Genomic DNA, 14,922 nt, shown 5'->3' with positions numbered 1-14,922 from the left:
CTCCGCAGGCCTGCCGGGACGATGACTTTCCAGTGGACGGCAGTTGCCGCCTTTCTGTACGGTGAAGTAGGAGTAATTCTCGTGCTCTGCCTGCCGTTTATTTCACCACTGAGGTAGGACTTTAGTGTGCTGCATAACCCCAGCTCGGTCTTTTCATTGTTTTGCGTTTATGATACACTTTCGTTTTTATAAACACAGAGTTTTGCAGAATCTTAAACTATTTGTGAATCAAGCTGAAGGAATGCTGTTTGGGACTTGAGCATCAGGAGTTTCAAGAAACATAAACCCTCCTTTAAGGATCTTTACTTGTTGTCTACACACTGCTGATTCATCCGAGCAGCTGTCGAGGCTCCCAGGATGAGCCCTGTTGCTTTGCTTCAGCAAGTGGGATGTCATCTCCCCGGCTTCTTGGGGGTTTGTGGAGTAGCCAGCATACAAGAGGGCATCTGGCTTCCCGTGCTGAGAGCTTAGTGAGAAATTAAAGTACGGTGCAGCCTTTTCAGAAACTGCTTGTCAAGTTTGTGAGGAGCAGCTTTAGAGCGTTTTGGTGTGCACTAGGCACTGTGGGTGCTGAGAGATAAGAGACGGCTGATATTCAAAGCTAACAATACAGTGTGTGTAAGGGCTGTAAGAAATTTGTGATCGTTTGTTTAAAAAACACGTGGACTTCAGCTTCATGCAGAAAGTTCTGGTCTACTGAAATAAAGGCCTCCATAAACTTACATATAGTTTAACAAAATTATAATACTTCTGGAACGCAACACAAACATTAAGAAACATGCTTAATTCTTGTAACAGCAATGCATTTAGTAAGGGAAAGAAAATGTGTTAATTACTCTTACTGTATGCAAAGGCCTGGCTTACAGCATTATTTTAAGATTGTTTTCTGTAAGGAGCTCTTCACGTTTGATAACTTTTTTATAGGAAATAAAGCTAACTTCTCTACAAGAGGCAAAACCCCCAATTATTATTTCTATCCAGCATATCAGTAATTCTTAAAAACAACCACATCCAAAAAAACCCAAGTAGGATGAAACCTTCAAGCTTTTTTAAAAAAAATTGCTGCTGGCTTAGTACTGTGTAAAAACTGTTACATGTTTGCTTCCTGCATCTTTGGATATATTTAGAATGAAGAATGCAGGTTTTACTGTAATATCTTGAAGAACAAAACCTAAAACCCCTGCGATGTAAAGAGTCTGAATTTTACTGCTTGAACTTGTGGGAGAGTATTGAAAATGCTTGGCTCCTTCACAGCCAATATCAATGCTTAGTCGTGTTTCCTCAACTTCAGAAGTTGAAACTGCTCTAAAATCTAATTTAACCGTTGATTTTTACAGGCTGGCTTGTGAGGAGTTTAGCATTTCAACATAGATTGAGTCCTCGTATTTTCTAATCACAAGTGCAACTGTGTAAGATGGGAGAAGTATTCCAGGAGCCATAATCATCAGATTATTAATGGTTTATGTGAGAAAACTAGCTGCAAGAATTTCTTCAGGGTGATGACACGGGCAGAGTACATTGGGAGTATCGAGATAGGTTTCACTTACAACATAAACAGGGCTTGAATCCAGTCTTTGTGGCTGAAAGGCAGATTCATAACTCAGTGTTACTAAAATTTATTCAAACATTAAACACTGTCCTTTTAATTAGATACAAATTATACATTTTTGTGCTTAGTTTGTAGCATTCAGCTGAACCTTTGAACAGTGCTTTCCAAAAAAAGTGAAATAGCTTTATTTTTTATATGGCATGAGCAATTATCATCTTAACAAAAGCTGCTGTGACAGTACCAGAGGGTAGCAGTTCTGCCTTATGCATCTTGGTGGCCTGGGCACTGGTAAAGCATGAGTGATTAAAGGCAGACGTGAAACTGCTGTTCTTTAAAGTTCGGATTTACACGTTTGTCAGTCTTCTGATTAAGTCTTTTGTGCCTGCACATTTTTTTTATAATTAAGTCCTTTTTGAATTTGTTAACAACCTTTTAAGTTCCTGGGGAATAAGTAAATTGACAATACAAATACACAAACAAGTACACAGACAACCAGAACTGTACTGCCAGGTGTAGTAGTATGTAGTGGTGGCCAGTATTATAATTTGGAAGGATTATATTTACATGACTTCTGTCACCAAAAGGAAATGGAACATTAATAAATGTGAATGTCAATACTTTTTGAGGAAAAATAAGCATGAAAATATGACATAGGAAGACTTTGCAATAAAGGGATCTTTTACTCTGAATATAACTTGGCAGTATAGTTGGTCTAAAGTCATACCTCATAGAATTTCTTCTTAAATGGAGATTAGTATGAAACCTGGATAATTGTATGTGTAAAGAGTTAGCAAGGTGACTTTGTTTCAGTGGTAGTTGGTTTTATTAACGTAAGCTTTTTGGTTGATATGGCCTATGGCTGTCTGCTATAAAAAATTCAGATTATACTAAAAGATTTAAATTAGGTATTTGCACATATGATGCTGAAACATTTTAATTCTTTTTGGTGAAGAACCAGAATGAGCCATTGGAGATGATGCTACAGTCTAAATTAAGTTCATTGGTAACTGCTTTGTTAAAGGACAAATTTTAATAGTTTGTGGAAAATGTAAATTCTCTTAACACAAGTTGGAAGTTTTACCTGACATCATCAGGTGGTGCCCAGCATGCCTGTGTTACATCCTTAATTGGCATAACTAGGTATTACTTTTTTGTGCAGTAGCACTGATTGTAACCTGCAGCAAAGGACAAGTAAGTGCTCTGTTGTCTCCTGAGGGTTTCATTCATTTGAGATGTTCTTCATTTGTGATGCAAGCCTAAATCCTTGAAGAATCCTCCCACGCAGTAATATTGAATAGGCAAATGATTGTTTAAACAAAAGGAAAAAAAATGGTCTTCACCACCACTGTGCCTCCAAAGTTGCTTCCATAGCCAACAAATTTATGCTCTTGAAAGAGGTTTTAAGCCTTGACAAAATATAAACATGAGACGTCCTTTTGTTGTAGTTTGCAAATTAGAATGTAAAAACAATCCTTGTACTTCATAATTATGCAGACTCAGCAGTGTAAAAAAAAATGAGCCTTCCAAAGAAGGGTGGTAGAGATGGTGCTAGTTTCTGGAGGTATTTTATTTGGCAACAGGGCATATAAGTGGACAGAAATAAAAATGATGGAATGGGTTCTACAGTCATTACTCCATCCCTGAGTTTATTATAGTCAGCACCAAATGCAAAGCCAAAGTAAAGATAAAATAACACACATCTGGAGAGTACCTGCTATCATGTGAGCAGCTTTCAAGGTGAACTTTGTCTGTATTGACAACAAACAAAAAGACAAACAAGTTGGATTGTTGGAAAAGTTACGTGTACATAAATTATATTGCAATTAAAGCAGCTGTTTAGAGACCTTACATCAGTCTCATATCAATAACAAGGCTCTCTTCTGTGAGGTTTTTATGGTCTTCTTTTAGTGTTTAATTACTTTTGAATAACACAATGCTATTTTACAGATGGCAGAAGATTTTTATGATTCCTCTATGGAGCAAAATGGCAGTTTTTTGGAATAAGATGTTTCTTACAATAATAGTTTTACTCATCGTCTTGTTTCTTGGTAAGTGTTAAATAGTTTCCAAACAAATGCAGAAAAAACCCTGGTGTATGGAGTTAGTTCATGGCAGTAGATTAACTGAAAGAATTCAAGCCTAATTTGTGCCAGCTAATTTGATTAGACATTCTACAATAGAGGAAGAGGAGAGGGCTTACACTGCATCTGTGTTGGGAATCCAAATGAAATAGTAATATAATAGTGAATGCAAAGGAGCTTGGTCTAGTCTGCTGCTTGGTTTCACTTTCTTACACAAGTAAATGAACTTGAAATGTTTGATACCAGAATTTGGCTGAGCTGCACAATATGCAGTAGATGGCACTCTTTCTCTTGGTTGCTGTTGAAATAGAAGACCAGAAGAATATATCAAAGCACTGGGCTATCTGAGTACTTTTGCCCAGCACAGATATAAACCAGATGTTGGCTATTTTTGTTATGAGTAGATCCTAAGGTCTGTCAAGTAGGAGTAAAGCTTTAGTTAAACTGGTGCTTGAGTGATGACCATATATGCCTGATTAATTTCATTTAATGTCTGTCCTGACTGCTTTGTGTGGTATTTCTTGTGTTTCAGTGATACAAGTAGTTCTCCTTCATGGATACAAGTGTTTCTAGTGCCTTACAATGAAAATGCTATTTAATTCCAAGCTACCTTAAATACAAAGAGGAAATGTATGGTTTTATCATCTGCTGAGAGAAATATATAGATGCACTGGATATAGAAAAGACTAACTGCAATACTATATTCCAAATGATCTTTAGTATTATCCCTAGAAGTAGATCCTTCAGTAAATGGCTTAGATTGAGAACTGATGGATTTAATTTAGTCTTTTGAACTGCTGTCAAAAACTTTGACCAAAGTTTGCTTTTGAGTTGGTGATGGGCGTTGATTTTGTGGAAAGATAGATTTAGGCTAAAGCAAAGCATTGATGATGCCCCACAGCATAAGGTGATAGCTTACTGCAGGACTCGAATCTATCTTCCTGTAGCGCAGGGATGTGGACTTTTGTCTGGTCGTAGTTGCATTGTTTGAAGTTTCCCTTTGGATCTTATTTTTTTCTTCTAAATAACTTACAAATTTAAAAGAGACAATCATAAGTGATGTTGTTCACTTGTGCATTTCTTCGGAGTTGGTTTTGTCTGATTAGATAAATGCAGCAGCAATTAAATAACAAGTGGCCAAAATACTCCTCAAGAACTGCTGATGTATAATGAAATGAGGTGGGTTTTTTTGATGCGCAGGAGGAGATTTTAGGTGCTGTATTGGCCTTAGGTATGTATGATCTTAAGCTTACAGATTGCAATATGAACTCTTAACTGTATTAGGTTTTGGTTTTATGTGGATGTAAGTCCTAATTATCTTGTCCTTTGAAAAGTCTTGGCAGAGTATTGGCCCTTCTGCAGAAATATCAGGAGTATATGACGGATGAAAGGAAGCTGAAAGATGGATGAAAGGCAGATGAAAGAAAGCTGAGGTGTAGCTTACCCCCTCTGTTCTGTTTATGTTCAACACTGTTACTGCAGTCTTCCAATTTTGATGGATGTTGTAGAAATAATTTTTTCCCTCTGTGATTCAAGCATAAAGTAGACACTTCTGTCATTATTAAAATGCTTATCTAACAAATTCCATATGAGGTAAATCCTTCAGAAGGCATCTCTTCTTTTTTTCTTTATGTTTTCTCACTATTTGTCCACTGGCTGGATTTTAATTCAGTTGTCAACAGTGACATTTTAACACTTTCTGTAGGGTCTCTGATAATGTGTAGCTTTTACCTGATCTCTGGTGGCTGGGTGCAGGTGTTGGAAATGATTGTTCAAGCATGTTTTGGGCAGTGGTTTGGTATATCTCTGGAAATGTATCTTATTGCTTCTGTGATTTGTCAGGACCTACCTTTAAAATGTATGGATAACATAAGTGATGTTACTCTTTGTCCTATGCCTGCTTGCTGAGCAGAAAGTCCAAATATGTATTTCTAATACTATGTCTGATTTATCATACATGCATACCCACAGGTGTGAGTAAGAACAAACTGGTTTTGTTTGCAGATGCTATTAGAGAAGTCAGGAAGTACTCGGCCGTTCATGTGAATGAGAGGGCTGCAAATGTCAATACCAATGCCTTTGATCATATTCAGATGAAACTATTCCGATCGCAAAGAAACCTCTATCTCTCGGGTTTTTCCTTGTTTCTTTGGCTGTAAGTATAACACTTTTGTAATTTCTACATAGCACGTTTCTTATACAGGAACTGTTGCACAGAGTAATGAAACTATAAAAAAGATCAGAAGGATGATTTCAAGAGATTAAAGAACTAAGTGTGAGCAGATTGGCTATGAGGCAAGTAAGATTGGGGAAGATAATATCTTACAAATGTTTGAAGATTGAAAGGATGTTAGCAACACATGGAAAGAAACATTTTGAATGCTTGAGAAAACATTTTGCAGAAGTTTCTTCAGGGAATACTCATTTCCTTCCTTAAACTTATGCCCTATGTTTTGTTTGTTTTGAACATGGAAAACTGGAATTAAAATGACAAAAAATGAAGTACTGTTAATATGTTGCAAGCTGGTATTATTGCATCCTGCTGTGTTAAGAAGCAAAGCTTGAGTGTGACTTGAACCACTTCATCTAAAGCTCGAAGTTAGGAACTGTAGAATAATGTTCTGGCTTCTGAGGAAAGTTTCAGATATTATTCCATATCAAGCACTTTGTGGCAACTGGCCTGCTATGATGGTATGATCTTGAGTGCAGTATCCCTTTCAAGATGTTTCAGTACAGCTAATAACAGAGTAACAGAAGTGAAGTTCTGTACTGCCCAGCAGTAACAGCCAGGAGTACCTGTGAATCCTCACAGTAGCCATGATAACTTGCAGATCTCAACTGGTCACGAAGCACATGAAGTAATTGGATACAGATAATGTGAATGAATTGGAGCACATTCTGGTCAGACAGTTTCCTATTTGTATGTTTTTATGGTGACACTGGACAAAGAATCCTGTCCCTCAGAATCCTGTCCCTCTTCTGAGTTCCTTCAGTGAGCTGCTTGACATTGCCTAGATACACAAGAGGAACACAGAATAAGGAAATGTCTGGAATCACTGAGACTTCTGACAAACCTCTTTCCCTTGGAGTGATGTATGGCCATTTTAGCTGATCAGTGAGGAGCATTATACACGAAGAAGTGTCAAGGAAAAATTTGTATGAAACCCGAGCAGGAAAACTTTGGAAAAAAAACAAAGGTGGCTGTAACCTTGCACAATAATGATAGGAATGCATCATGTTATTTCTCTTCCTTCAGAAAGGCTAAGTAAACATGCACAAATGTGTGTGTTTTTTGCTCCAAGAGAGTAATAGCTGGATTGTGTCCTACACAAGAGTTGTAAGCTGGTCCCCCTGGATCCTACTCCCGCTTGTTTTTCAAGGAAGAAAACTTGTCAAGTGGCCCTAATGGATTTTATTGTGGATAAAAGTTCTCCTTTGGAAGAGGTTTCCTTAAGGCCTTTTTGGGGCTACTGGCCTTTCATCAAAATTTAGAAGAAATAAATACTACTTCAGTAGTGGCTAGATCGAAGGACCTTTCTAAGTAGAGCTATTTTGCTTAGCCATTAAACAGGTGTAATAGCTGTCAAAAAAAGGAGGAAAAAGTATTCCTTGGGTTGCCTTATCCTATGCTGTTTCTACCATCACCCAACCAAGTTAGGACCACATGCAGGTGTGAATGGGTACTTGGATGCCCCTAGTTCATTTTTTGGATCAGTTCTGGTTCATTTTAGTGCATTAGTCAATAGGAGAATACCAGAAGAGTGGTAGATGGAGATTCTCAAAATGGAGGAGGCTGGAAGCTTTTCACTTCTGGCAATACAACAAAATTCTTCTCTGTCTGTGGTTCAGCACACTTGTAGAATACTGGGTACAAGCGAGGAAGATGATCTGTCAATGAAGTATTTGGGCCAGCTGAGCTTTCATCAACCAACTGCCTGCACAGAAAGGGGAAGGGTTGTAGTTACCAGAGACTCTCCCTTGGTTAGGATAGAGGCACCCATCTGCTAATCTGACTCAATGTCTTGGGAGATGTGGAGAGCCTGCCAAAGCTTGTCTGGCCCTCTGTTACCCCATGCTGAACCAGAGAGGGTTGAGAAGGACTGAAAACAAAAGGAAAACTAAAGAAAACATGTGCCCACTGCTCAGCTGGGCAGGGCACCAAATGACAAAGGATATGGAAAAGAATGAGACATTTAATGTCTTAATCACCAACCTTACATTACATTGTTTCTTACTGGTAAGGTTTGCTTTTGGCCTCCCAATTCTCTGAGCCTTCTGGGAGAGTTGGTGGGGAATGTAACATTATCCACAGTAGTGGAAGATGCGGCTGGAGAGTACTTAAACAGATTGAGCATATACTAGTCCATGGCATTCTAGGATGGGATGCAGCCTTGCATGCAGAGGGAGCTGGATAATGTCATTACAAGGCTGTACTCTTCTATCTTTGAAAGAACATGGTGATCAGGGGAGGATCCTGGTGACTGCAGACAGGCAAACACTGCACTGCCTTCAAGAAGGACAAAAAGCAGGATGTAGGTAACTAGAAAGTAGGCAGCCTCACCTCCCTAGAAAGGTTATGGAACAAGTCTTAACTCAAAGCCATTTCCAGGAACATGAAGAATACAATGATTTTAAAATAGCACAGATTTACTGAGGGGAGATCATGCCTGATCATCCCTGTTGCCTTCTGCAATGAGATAACCTGCTGTGTGGATAAAAGGCAGTGGTGGATGCTGTGTTCCTTTAGCAAGGCTTTTGACATAGTTTATCAGGATACCACAAGAGACTAACTGTGGAGGGATGTGGGCTGGAGAAGTGGAGAAAAAAGTGGGTGGAAAATTCCCTGGGCCTTTGGGCTCAAAGGGTGATAGTAATGCAAATTCCAGCTGGTGCCCTTCGGTGATTGGTGCTGGGCTCAACACTGTTTAATTATTAATACCATGGATGATGGGATTGAATGTGCTCTCAGCAAGTTGCAGACAGTACCAAATCAGAGTGGTTGATATCTTGGAGGGCAGGGCTGCTAGACAGGTTGCAGAAATATGCTGCCAGAAATCTCATGAAGTTCAAGAAAGGCAAAAAGTCCAGCATCTTACAGAATAACTATGTACTACAGCATCTAGGGCAGGGGCAGACTGCTGGCTGGGTAGAAAGCACTTTTGCAGAAAAGGACCTGGGGATCCTGGTAGACAGCCAGTCATTCATTGAGCTGTAATAGAAAGGCTGTAGTCAGCAGGTCAGGAGAAGTGATTATTCCCCTTTATCTGCAGGACAGTGTCCAGTTTCGACTCACCAAAATACTGGAGTACTGCACTGAGGTGCCAAGAAGGCTGGGGGGTGAAACACATGGCATATGAGGAGAGGATGAGGGAACATGGCTTCAGCTAGAAAAAAGAGACATTGAAGTGGAGATTCTATTGCTTTGTACAGCTATCTAGTGATAGGATGTAGAGAAGGAGCCGGCTCTTCTCAGTGGATCCACACAGGAATGACAGGAGGCAACAGGCTAGGAATCTGGGAAATTCTGACTTGTAGGAAAAAGTACTTTTCTTCTATCAGGAGTGGTCAAACACTGGGACAAGGACCCTGAAAGACAGTGGAATCTGCGTCATTGGAGATGGTAGGAACACAGCTGGGCAAGCCTCTGAGTCCTCTGGTCGAGCTGTCCTTGTTTTGCACAGGAGCTTAAACAGGATGACTTCTGGAAGCCCCTTTCAACCTATGTGATTCTGTGATTCTGCTTTAGTAATGATGTTTTATCAACTCCTGCTGCATCTATATATTAATAAGCAATAGTAAAACATGCTAACCCTTGGAAAAGTAATGATACCTTAACTTTTTTATTAAAACAAAAAAAAAGTAAGAAAATGAACTTTCAATGAAAAAGCAGGGAGGAGGGCTTACCTTGAAAGCCAAAAGGTCTATTAATGTGCTTTCAGTTACGAAAAAGCCAATTACATGGATTTTCAACTTTCTTTTGAAGAGCAGCTGCATAGTTATATTACAGGAATTAATTCAGTGTTGCTTTGGCCTTTCCTTGATACACCAGCACACTGCTTTGAAAGACTTGAGATTGAATAATGAAACTAGTGATTCAAAGAGGCAATCACTAGGTCAAATCAAGGAAGGTATTTGCAAAGCTTAGACTTGAGGTGCCATATAAGTGCTGACATGCATGTTCTGGTTTATACAGTGTTGACAGAGTACTTTGAAGATAAATATGCTCACATTGATAGTTATATTCTTCTGTAAAGTTGTGGGTTTGTTTTTTTTGCATTATATTCATTACCATAATGTGCTGTTTGGGTCTTGTATTCAGACATCTATCCTGTTTAAAACAGTAGGTCATGTAACAGTATTTCAGCCTTTAAGCAAGCAGGTCTCTTAGCCCCTTAACAGCTGTGGCTTTTTGCGAGGAGGGAGGTTCTGCATCAGGTAAAGAACAGATTATTTGGTTTTTGATGGACAAAAACTTTTTCAGTCTCTTATTTTATTGTTTATCATCAGTGAGCCAGGATGTTTCCCTTCATGTGCTTAAATGGTCCTCTTATGGGTTTGTTTTCACATTTAATGCAGAGAGAGATAACAGGGTTGGTTTGTTTTTTGTTGATTTTTTTTTTTTTTTTTCATTTGTGCTGTTCATTGTGTTTCTCCACTAGTGTACTGAGACGTACTGTTACGCTTCTTACTCAGTTGGCAAAAGGGATGGCATCTCATGCAGCTCTGGAAACGCAAGTAAATGATGCTACTGAAGCAGCCAAAAAATACATGGCCGAGAATGAAAGGCTGCAGGAGGTAACTTTGAACTTTTTTAGTTATTTTCTTACACAGCAAGTAGTAGTTGGTACAAAATACTCTGGGGATGGTTTGCTACTGAATGTTTGTTCATTTTTTTTTTTCTTCTGGTGGAAAAAGGAAGAACAATGTTCTTAGAATATGTAATTCAGAGTACTGAAAAAAATTTCAGTAGCATTTTATTAACTGAAGTAATCCAAATAAATGAAGTTCTGTATTTCCAGTACAAATTTTATCAAAGTAGGAATATTCTTAAAATATTTCTCTGAATTTAATCATAGCAAAGTAGAGGGAGAGACTAATTTTATTCCTTTTATCCTAAACAGTTGGCTGTTTCAGACTATAGCCATCTAGTACGGAAAAGACTACAATACAGCTGTTCTAAATAGGATCTGCTTTAGTTCTGAAATGTCTTTTCTAACTTGTAAAATTGGTTTTCTGTATTTATTGTATTTTGTATTCTTGCATCTATTTTATGGTGGGTCAGCCTAATATGTTCCTTTCCCGGTAAGGCACTACTGTAGTATTAATGAGGATATTGCCAAAATTTTGTTACTTAAAAGAATCACCAATGAACTAAAGATATGTTATTTTTATGAGAAGAATGGAGAAGGTTAAGCTATCATCTCTGTAGTTCAGTATACAGTTGTGTGCAGGAAGGAAAGTTGGCAAAGATAATAAACATACGAAATCTTGTAATTGGTTAGTTTGACTTCTGTTGGAAGAGATTGAACCATAAGCTAGAGTGCAGATATCCAGGGTATGAAGATTTTACGGTGTTCTTCAGTCTGGCACATTGTTAAAATTCACTGCAGGTGTGTACAGGTCTCCTTCCAGTTTGTCTGGATCAGTGTCTATGGTTACCAGAACTGTGTTTTTTGGTTTGGGGTTTTTTTTTTAATAAATCTTCAAAGAGAACAGACTGGACAAAAAGTACTAGAAGGGATGCAGAAAAATACAGTTGTTTGAGAGGTGTCTAAAACAAGGATCACTTGAGTTTGTGTTAAGTATTTCTCAGGTATTAAATTACTCAAAAATTTGGGGATTTGGTATTTTGTCAAAATGAACCAGACTCCCTCCCTCAGCCATGGAATTTGTGTGTCTGCTGCATACTACTGGTACACTCTTTTTTTTTTTTTTTTTTTTGTCTTGTTGTGATTTGGCCAATTCTCTTAGCAACACATTCTCTTAGCTGCTTTTAAGTGATAGGCAGAAACTGGGATCTGTGTTCCTGTCTGTTCCTCTTTGTGTGTTTGCATAGTTTGCAGAAACAGTGGTAGCAACAGGTACAGTCAGCATGCTGTGGCTGGATCTCCATTGTGTTGGAGGTGCAAAGTGTTCAGAATTGGTTTATTTTTATAGAGACTTAGGTTCCTCTGTGGCTTGGCCCTTGCATTTGTGTTCATTTACAAGCGTGCTTCATTCCACCATCAGAGAGTGGCAAGAGCAATTGCATATAGGGCACTGACTGTAAGTACAAATACTGTAAGTTACTCTAGTGTGCTAGGTGTGTGCTGCCTCCTGTTTAGAGGTTACATGGGGCACAGGACTTAAAAGTTTACAGAAATAACTATTTGTATATTAATAGAAAGATGTGAGCACGAAGTAAAGGAGTCAATCTGTGACAAATTTAATGACAAATTTACTATGTTTTTACTACCAGCAGTCAAATGCAATCTCTGCTCTTTGGTTAAATAGCTTCTGGAAAACTCTTCAGCTCTTTTCTTTGGATTGTTTACCAGTCTTTCTTTCCTTCTTCCTAAAGTAATCTTTCTTCTCTTCTCCTACCTGTGCCCAGTAAGCTCTGATATCACCAGTTCACTTAACAACTGTTCATCTCAGTTGTTCTACTTTTCTTTTTCCCATTAACCATTTACCACTTCTTTTGTCATTTTCATAACAGACGATGCTTGGTTGGGTAACAGAGGCCATATGAGCAAAGGGTCTAATTAGAGGGTCTATTCCTTAACGTGTGATACTTTGTCATCAATAGCAATTGTCTTAATGCTAAGAGTGTGCATAAGTATAGTAGTGAAAACATTTTCAGAATACAGGGAGTGTACTGCTCTTGTGTCTAGTATTTACAGGGGTCTTCCTGAATCCTTTCCTAGTATTTTCTTGGATTCCAGCGGAAATCTAATCTGGGTATTGAGGTATTCTGAAGACTGGAGAAGTAGCTGCAAACCTACAAGGCGAGACTTGTGATGTATTACATGATTTAAATCAGCATAAATTATTAGAACAAGTTGCACATAAACATGTCAGTGTTCTGTGACTTGCAGTCCCAGCATAGGTCTTCTGGGAAAGCCATTTATAACCTAAGCAGAAGTTGTGGGCTTGATGCAGAGATACAAAGTACTCTTAAACAGCAGATAATGCTATACTACAAGTATGTCATTACTATCAGCTTAAAACATTGAGCATTTTTCCCTCCTTTTTTTAATTAATTCTGAGGGGTTTTTTCTAGAATGACTGTGTCATGTTGGCATTTGATAAAACCTGTCACTTTGCAAGATCAAGGCTGGCATTCTCTGGTTGTTTGGCCTTAATGTCAGGCTAATGAAAACAATATTAGTCATAGTAACTGTGGTTTTTAATAGGCCTTGAGTGAAAAAGGAAGCAGTAAAAAGAAACAGTCAGCAGAAGCAACTGATGAAACATTGAAGAAGGAAGTTGAACATTTGAAAGCAGAGCTACAGAAGACATCAAATGGTATGTATGTGTTAGGACTTCTTTGCAATTAAGAAAAAGATTATTTCAACACTGGATGTCACAAATCTATTCTAGGTATAGCATTAATTAACTTCATCAGTTTACGGGACACTTGACTTGGAGTTTGTTCACATTTGATTAGGAACTGGAAAAATATGCCATTGCCATACCCATATTTTAGTAAATGTTTTCATTATGAAAATGTGTATGGTGTCATTTGAACACTTTGGTTAAATTGTAATTATTAACAGATTGAACTGATACGTTTAAGTGGTTGACTTTGTGGTCATGTCATTGACTTGTCTTTATCAATGACACGACCAGGATGTGGAATCAATTCCACATTGCCTGTAGGAATCAGACTGATCTTCCGTGTCATGTATATCAGTCACTCTTCCTGTATAAAATGAGGAAGTATGCAGTTGACATTTTTTCTATAAAGCAGGGTTTCAGTCAGCAGAAAAGTCCTTGACTTTTCTAAAGTATTATAAATTTATATATCTTCTGCAACAGAATTGTTAGCTTCTTTTAAAAGAATCTTTTTTTCTGTGTACAAGGAAACATGCCTTGCAATTTGTAACATAATACTTTTGTTAGCAGCTTCCGTGTTTAAGGTTTAGGTTGTCAAAACTGCTTTCTTGGCAACCTAAGTTGAGATGGAAGCAGATTTTACCTGTTTGGTTCTGTCTTCTTGGGATCTGTCGAGGTGTGTGATGCTTATGAACACCTGCTCATCTGAAAGGAGTGTTTTTAAGATAACACTGCCAGTGACCTTGTAAGCATTAATCAGATATTCAGACTGTAACAAAATACAGATTTTCATGGTATCAGATAGCATGTTGACATCAAAACATAGCCCTGCTTTCATATTGCATGGCACTGCTACAAAGCTGTAAGAATAACAACAGATATTTAATGAATCATTTTTTACTGTCCACTGGGAAGACTAACAAGAACTGTAGAACAGCTGTTTTCAGCTGGGCTTGAAGCAACAAGAATCTTTAAATAAGAGAGTCTCATTAATTCACATTCTCGGGCAGTTTTGATTGTGGGTTTTCCTTCTCCTGCTGTTTTCTTAAAGAAAGGGAGGGAAACTGCCTTTGAAGTGACAGGATCAATGAAAAACTTAAATGCATATGTTTTATTTAAACTAACTGGGGGTATGTAACACTAGTATTAATGTAAGCTTTTCAGTCAGAAATGCTAGAGAAAGCTAAGGAATAAATAGGTTTACCACATGCTGCTTCAGCTGCATTCTCCCAGTGGGCTGTTGTCCGTCCAAAAGATGTATAAATTAAGGCATGCTTGAGTCTTTTGTTAGGGAGGAGGTGGGGGAGAGGGTCTTTCTAAGGAATGAATAGGAAAATATTTACAACCCTTCCCCTGATGCCATCCCCCTCCTTGCCAAAACAAAACCCCATGGTTACATTAATTACCATGGTCAGCTAGATAGTGTTAAGGTATGTCTATCTTTTCTTAAACATTATTTTGAGCAAACATAGCCAGAATGCTTAAAGCACTTGATAATAACCACTTCTGTAGAACAGCTTTCTATGGAGTATTAGAGATTTAATGTGAATGAGATTTACTGTTGTTTTTCTCTTTGAAACTGCTTCACCAAGAGCAATTGTGAGCAATGCATTACATAAAATCAAAGCTGAGAATGAAAAGCTTGTTTTACCTCTTTCTAACAGTTTGTTTCATGCCACAGAGCTCACATGACTAAAGTAACCTTTCTTTTGTGTCCCCAAAGTCCAATCCCTGAAATTCTGGTGGTAATTGGGG

The 14,922-nt window shown here is 38.2% G+C and overlaps 1 protein-coding gene across 1 annotated transcript in view; it reads left to right on the top strand.

Annotated features, from left to right (window-relative positions):
• Positions 1-14,922, top strand: part of BCAP29 (B cell receptor associated protein 29) — a 23,340-nt gene continuing 8,418 nt past the window's right edge. Inside the window, exons 1-5 of the mRNA XM_026868264.1 lie at positions 1-113; positions 3,497-3,597; positions 5,635-5,785; positions 10,290-10,425; positions 13,026-13,137. Coding sequence (XP_026724065.1) covers positions 22-113; positions 3,497-3,597; positions 5,635-5,785; positions 10,290-10,425; positions 13,026-13,137 — 592 coding nt within the window. The 5' untranslated portion in view covers positions 1-21. The remainder of the gene's footprint in view (positions 114-3,496; positions 3,598-5,634; positions 5,786-10,289; positions 10,426-13,025; positions 13,138-14,922) is intronic.

This window comes from Athene cunicularia, assembly GCF_003259725.1.
Source record: "Athene cunicularia isolate RWA chromosome 1 unlocalized genomic scaffold, athCun1 chr1_part2, whole genome shotgun sequence".
Classification (NCBI taxonomy): Eukaryota; Metazoa; Chordata; class Aves; order Strigiformes; family Strigidae; genus Athene; species Athene cunicularia.
Note: the sequence above shows the minus strand (reverse complement) of the source record. Positions and strands in the feature narration are given on the sequence as shown.